The sequence below is a fragment of the Nothobranchius furzeri genome, chromosome 15, assembly GCF_043380555.1.
Source record: "Nothobranchius furzeri strain GRZ-AD chromosome 15, NfurGRZ-RIMD1, whole genome shotgun sequence".
Taxonomy (NCBI): Eukaryota; Metazoa; Chordata; class Actinopteri; order Cyprinodontiformes; family Nothobranchiidae; genus Nothobranchius; species Nothobranchius furzeri.
The window spans coordinates 37523804-37530663 of NC_091755.1; the positions used below are offsets into that span (position 1 = coordinate 37523804).

The 6860-nt window shown below is 41.2% G+C and overlaps 1 protein-coding gene across 3 annotated transcripts; it reads right to left on the bottom strand.

The window, feature by feature from the left end:
• Positions 1 to 1414: 1414 nt before the first annotated feature.
• Positions 1415 to 5200, bottom strand: tmdd1 (transmembrane and death domain 1). 3 transcript variants are annotated; one of them, XM_015966952.3, is made up of 5 exons: positions 5052 to 5200; positions 4520 to 4714; positions 2971 to 3090; positions 2146 to 2295; positions 1415 to 1725 (listed from the first exon to the last, which is right to left on the bottom strand). In XM_015966952.3, exons 1-5 carry the CDS (start codon positions 5149 to 5151, stop codon positions 1472 to 1474), a joined length of 819 nt encoding a protein of 272 aa, XP_015822438.1. In that variant the 5' UTR covers positions 5152 to 5200; the 3' UTR covers positions 1415 to 1471. The 3 variants fall into 3 exon arrangements, with proteins under 3 accessions (XP_015822438.1, XP_070401183.1, XP_070401184.1); XM_070545082.1 differs by having other exon boundaries at positions 2932 to 3090; XM_070545083.1 differs by having other exon boundaries at positions 2932 to 3090; positions 4520 to 4734; positions 5052 to 5166.
• Between the last annotated feature and the right edge of the window lie 1660 nt (positions 5201 to 6860).

Sequence of the window (6860 nt, forward strand, 5' to 3'; positions counted from 1 at the left end):
GGGAAATACCTCAGACCGTGACAGCATGTATTGCAGGATTAAGTGCTACATAAATAAAATTGATTGATTGATTGAAAGACTGAAAGATTCATTAATAGAGATTTAAGTAGACATAAGCAAAAATATATTTGCCTGCTCGTCACCTCACAGCTATTATTGAAATGTTTAAAAAAAAAGAAAAATTGAACCATTGACTTTTTAAACAAATCTTTTAAATGTCTATTACTTTGTACTTTTTAAAAACAGCTCAGTAAAAAATAGTTTTTTACCTGGCATGTTTCGGCTGATGCCTCTAGTCATCATCAGAGATTGCCGGTGTTGGTGGCATCGCTTCCATTTATCCGCGGGGCAGCAGAGGATGATGTCGCCCTCTGCTGCCCGTGTCCTCCTTGCTGATGACATAGTCCCATGTGTCAGTGGTTCCCAACCTTTTTCCCAAGGGACCCCCTTTTTTACCAGTAAAATTTTGAACGACCCCCTCCCATTCTCTCTTCCAGTACAAACAGTGTTAAGAAATGATAGAATTGTTCGAGCACATTTTAATATGCTTTGATTCAATAGATAACAGTAATAGTGGGCTCTAGTACAGAACAAAGTCATTAACAAAACCAAACAGAGCATTATGTGCTTGACAGTTTGTATTACTTTTCTGAACACATTGTTTCTTGTAAACACTGATAAATCAATCATTCCTTTCAATAAACGTTTGACACATAAAAAATACACTGAGCAAAATGTACTTGAATGTGTATATTACTGTTTTACTAGATTATTTACTGTAAAGGCTGTGATTAATCAACCAGTCCTATCTTTAATGAACTTTTGACACTTGAAAATAAAACAGTGAGCTGAGCAAAATGTTCTTAAAAGTGTGTTAATTTTTCTTTACTAATTATTTCCTGTCTTAATATCAGTAAACTTTTCACTCATGAAAAAAATGTGAGCAAAATGTAGGCTATAAACAAGTAATAAAGGAAGTTTTAACCCCTTAAAGTGGAGAGGTCCTGGTGACCCACTGAGAGGCTTTGGCGCCCCCTTGTGGGGGTCGGGACCCCCAGGTTAGGAACCACTGCCATGTGTGATCCATTGTGAATACTTCATCGTCTCTGTTCATGGTTTTGTGTCCACGTCTCCTTACTTCTATCTCTTCTTTGATACATCTATTGTATTTTACAATAAAAATACAATAAAGAAATCAGCCGCAACAGACCACTGCACAAGAGAAAACCATGCACTGGACTGGGACAGCACAAGGACCTTAAACACAGAAACACAATCTCTGATGATGACTAGAGGCATTAGCTGAAACATGTCAGGTAAAAAACTATTTTTTTACTAAACTATTAAAAAAAAGAACAAAGTAATGAAGTATGAAGTGACACACAGAACAAACGTTCAAAAGAGCATTTAAATGTCGGTTTTATGCTTTTTTATTTTCTGAAATTGAAATGAATGAACGTTTAAGACTCATTTACATCCCGGAAGCTTCGTCACCCATCTCCCTGTCCCCCAGCTTCCTCCCGCTGGGGCGACTGCACTGCTGCTCTCTTTGAGGAAGGTGAGCGATGAGAAGAAACAGAAACACACATGCGAGCAGGGTTCCTCCGAATCCCAGCAGGACGCCGTAGAAAAGTGGCCCGGCCACGTCCCAAGGCCCCTTGGGGTACAGTGGGACCGGAGCTCGCTCTACGATCAGATCCAGGTCCCGCCACGTCAGATCCCTCACTAAACACAGAACACAAACACATTTACCATCACACAGAGGGATGGGAGCATTTTTGTCAAGTTTTAACTTGAGGAAAGCACTCAGGGGAGTAAATAAATAGACAGGTGATAATTACATTTTTGAGTCTGTAACTGCCTTGGGAAATATTCTTTGTGTAGTGAGAGTGTTGATGTTGAGCAGTAATGAGTTGGAAGTGTGCCCGCAGCCACCACATCTAATCCAGCATCTCATCTAAACACTCAATAGATTCAGGGTTCATGGAAACATTACACCATTTGTCATTCAGACAATCTCAAGAGGAGCAACCTAAAAAAATCCCCTCTCGGCATCGATACCTAGAGAGATTTCTGCTCATACACGGACACCGTTTCACTTTTCATGTTCCACTCTGCAGTGGTGCTTTTGATAAATGATCTTACGTTTTAATTTCTCGATTCGACGTTCGCGCTGGCGTTTCTTTGAGTCCGTATTCTCCGACTGGAGGTTTAAAGAGTTCACATATGTGTGGTAGTCCTCAACGTAGCGTTTCAGGCTCAAGGTTTTGTCCTGGTTGATGTTCTTCCCCACTTCTGCAACAAAAGAACAGAGACACCACAGCACACCCTTAGAAAGCTTGTTAACGCTGATTTAACTGTTGATTCTCACTCAGGACATAATTGTTTCCAGCAGAGCCGAACAAAACAAACCCTTTCAAGTTAGCATGTAAGAATAGATCGGCTCAGAACTGCAATCAAGAGCTATAATTGCTACATTCTACATCACAGTGATCCACATCAGAGCCACTAATGCTCCGAGCCTCGTCTTCGACTCTTCCTCTCACACTCTCCTAGTCCCTTTTTTCATGTTTTTTTTTTAACTCCAAAGCTGCTGATGAAAGGAGCAGATGGTTGGTTGTCTGGCTGGTGTCAGCTCCACTGATTCCTCTGTCAGATCATTTACACCTCCTCCTATCCAACGCCGCTCGGCTGCAGAGTTGTGTGCACGCTGGACTGCAGCACGCACCAGAGACTGGCAGGGTGCAAACTGTGTGATTTTTGAAGCTCCGATTAAAACAAATATCAAAGTGATGAAGAAATTACATGTTTGTGTTTAAATTCAGAGTTCCTTTCCGTTGAGGGACGCGCTGTGAGGTATCCTCACAGGGATTTGCAGCATGCATGAAGCAGCTACGTAAAAAATGCTTCTATTGGAAACAAATCATTCACCTCTGCAAGGTGCATGTCTTCTCTCTGCTGATTTCTCACCAATGGCGATGTCTGTCCTGCCGATGTGCTGCAAGGCGCGAGAAAGCCTGTCGTAGTAGGTCTTCTCTCCGTACTTCAGCAGCCAGTCTGTCAGGGCCGTGTGGCACTGCGTCTCACCGTCTACATGGCAGAAAACACACGCCTTTCAGAACAGCAGGTCTCTGACGGTCAATCTCAGTGTTGAGGTGGACGTGTGGCCTCAGGGTGGACTTTTACCTCCTGAACCAAGCAGTTCTGGTGAGGCTCTGCCTAGTCCACACGTAGCCGGGTTTTAAAAAAACGAATATCCGCCCCTCCAAAAACTTGCATCCACACCACCTCGTTAAAAAAAAAACTCTGTCCACACGTACCCGGATAAATACGTTGTTAAGGACATGCCAGACCTGTAGGCAGCAGTACTTCCCCCGTTCTTAACCTCGTCCTTCGTCTGTGGTCTTCCGCAAGGAGCAGTAATTCTGCTTGCAAAAACAAACAAGCAAAAAGCGCTTGGACAATTGATAAAGCTAGCGCAGCTCTGAGGGCATCCATGCTGTCGGCTAGTGTAAACACAGGTCTCACACGTGATGTCAGCATTTGTTTGTCGCGGAAAGTGACGTTGCGGACCTTAAAACTCCGGTTTTGTCCGTCCACATGCAGACACCCAAAACGGAGAAAACGCAGATCTTCACTTTGGCCGGAGTTTTTAAAAAGATCCGTTTTCGTGTGAAAAAACTCCGTTTTTGTGTGGATGACAGGCCAAAACGTAGAAAAATATCTACGTTTTGGCAGATCCCCGGCTACGTGTGGACAGGGCCTTACGAAATATTTCTATTTTCTTGGTTTTAACCAACCATGATCATCAGAAGAAGAAGAAGAAGAAGAAAATATCATTTCTATCGCGCCTCTCAAGATTAAAATCACGAGGCGCTTCACAAAAACAAAAAATGTGAAAATATAAAAAAGCATTTAGAAAATGTTTAAAAATATAATAAAATGAGCAAAAATAGGCAATTTTGATAAAAAATGTTAAGAAAGAGAGAGAGTGAACAGGAAAGAGGGAAATCAGTGGATCCTGAGGAAGGTGGGATAGGTGGGGAGAGCAGAACAAGGAGAGAGTGGTGAAGAAGGTCATACAAAAGCCAGCTTGAACAAGTGAGTCTTCAGCTGCTTTTTAAAGGAGACCACTGAGTCCACTGATCTCAGGCTCAGGGGGAGAGAGTTCCAGAGTCTGGGGGCCACAGCAGCAGATGATCTGTCACCTTTGACCTTTAGCCTGGTGCGCTGCACCAGCTACTAACACATCAAATGACAGGACTGAGCTTTAGCCATAATTTTTGTTAGTTGTGGCAGCCATCTTGAATTGACTGAATCCAATTGTTAATTACTTGTAGATGGACTTACGCTGGTTACTTTCTGTGAGTTTAGTTAAAATGTGATAATGTCCCTGTGAACTTTGACCCTTTGGGTGTGATTGACTTGCATGTAAGAATTCCATGAGTTGTGTGTTTTTTTTTGTCCTTATGTGGACTTTCTGTGTTTCCAACAAAGGTTTCTGATAAGTAACCCTAACCTGCAGCAGAGGAGAAGACATGTCTCTTAGCTCGAAGTCGGACATCTAGTTGGTTATTTTCTGGTGAGAGTCGATCGATATGCTGGAAGATGTTCTCCTCTGGGCTGGACAGGAGAGACAGGAGGTCCTCACACTCCTTGGCTGTCAGCATCTCCTCTAAACGTTTCAGCTGATGTCTACTGATGTCTGCTGCCACTAAGGAGCCAAAATACTGACTAGTGAAAGCAGAAAGATGAACAACAGGAATGCATGTTGTGTACTCCTCCATCACTCACGGGTGAGACTATGTTGTAGAATCACACAGTTAATTTCAGGTAATGAATCATGGTGCTGATGACTAAACAAAACACTTTTTAACAGCACACTTGGTGCTTTCAATTAGCAAGCGCTGCTTTTGGGGTGTGAAACTGTCACATTTGCTTCAGCAGTTGCAAAGATGACAGAAACTGAATATTACACGTTGCATGACAGAGAGCAGCGTGAGCCAGGAATTCTGAAAAACTCCTTTCTGTTAGTTTGGTGCGACTCTCACCTGTGTCCTCTTCTAGTGTTGAACTCTGGGACAAAATGAAGAAAAATAGAAATATTTTCCAGGCCTTCATGGTGGCAAAGCAATCAGCTGATTCATGCATCTGACCAACAGGGAAGTTTACTTTCAAAAAGTGCAAAAGAACTAGAAGTTGAAAGAAAACAAAGTTAGATTCTAACTGTTCTATCTATCTATCTATCTATCTATCTATCTATCTATCTATCTATCTATCTATCTATCTATCTATCTATCTATCTATCTATCTATCTATCTATCTATCTATCTATCTATCTATCTACCTATCTATCTATCTATCTATCTATCTATCTATCTATCTATCTATCTATCTATCTATCTATCTATCTATCTAAATAATAATAAACCGTATCTCACCTGAGTGCTCCGGGCTTTTGATGTTTTTCTTAAACATTTTAATTGATATAATGATCATAATCCTGAAAATATGTCCGATTCCACAAATACATAAAGAAATACGTAAAATAAAAAGCTATTTTCAGTCCCGAAATACAACACATCTGTGGCACATGAAGATCCAGACTAATCAGTCATTATTTTATGACCACCTACCCAAGGCTGATTAGAAACAGGAGGCCAACAAAAGCACTGATGGGTTGTGGATGACAGTTATGTTGAGGAAGCGGGGGTCTGTGTGTCACATAGACCTGTTCCATAGCGTTGTCCATCTCTAGTCTGTAGCTTACTCTGGTATCTTGATACAAAGCCAAATATCTCACTCATTAAGATGCATGCGCTGCCACAACCGACAATACAGTTTAGCCCTTAATCATGACATGAATATCAATTATAAACATAGCAAGCAAAGTAATTAATCTATGGTATTACTTAGATTATTATTTACTATGTAAAAGTAAACTACTCACAAACAGACATTGTTTAACATTCATTTTATTCACAATAAACAAAATTCAAAACTTATAAACACTGTTTCAGTAAACCAGCTGTAAGTCACAAAAATTTTTTTCTTTAAAATTTGAACACTAAAGCGTATGTGAGGAACATTAGTTGACCCATGACCCCGACTTCACACTGGAGGCACCAGAGGCGCGGAGCAGCAGCGGAACGTTGTTGCTGCAAATATAATCCATTAGAGTCTATGGGTCGTTACAAACTGGTCACGGTGTGGAACGTTTCAGGTGCATCCCACCCAGAAGAGGCTCACCGCATTGCTAAACATAAATGGCAAATGGCGTGTATTTGATGTAGCACCTTCTAGAGTCCTGGAACCCCCCAAGGTGCTTTACAATACAATTAGTCATTCACCCATTCATCCATTCACACACACATTCACATGCTGGTGGGGGTGAGCTACGATGTAGCCACAGCTGCCCTGGCAGAGGCGAGGCTGCCGAGTACTGGCACCACTGGCCCCTCTGACCACCACCAGCAGGCAAGGGGAGATAACTTAGTGTCTTGTCCAAGGACACAACGACAGCAACAAACTGAGCGGGGTTTGAACCTGCAACCTTCCGATTACGGGGAGAGCAATTAACTTTTTTTTTAACTTTAAACGTTTTATTTAAAGCTGCGTTTAAACAAATAATTTGTTTTCTTATTTTAACTCAAATGTGTAATCATCTTTCATCCGTCTATGAAATTTTATAATTTTATGACTTTATTTTTTCTGACATTAATCTATTTGTGTTCTGAGATCATTTTGTTTAATTTTGTTTTGATCTTTGTCCTTATCCTGGAAGAATAGTCTTGTGCTTTATAAAAATAAGCTTTGACAAACTAGAACTGCTTGTTTCTCAGCAGTAATTGAGGAGAATA

What these genes read in the sequence shown, in the direction of transcription:
- tmdd1 (XM_070545082.1), bottom strand. Translation starts at nt 5,151, where the DNA reads ATGCATGAATCAGCTGATTGCTTTGCCACCATGAAGGCCTGGAAAATA. An exon ending in AACACTAGAAGAGGACACAG is followed by an intron (nt 4,715 to 5,051) that starts GTGAGAGTCGCA and finishes TTGGCTCCTTAG; the next exon opens with TGGCAGCAGACATCAGTAGA. An exon ending in TGTCTTCTCCTCTGCTGCAG is followed by an intron (nt 3,091 to 4,519) that starts GTTAGGGTTACT and finishes TCTGCCATGTAG; the next exon opens with ACGGTGAGACGCAGTGCCAC.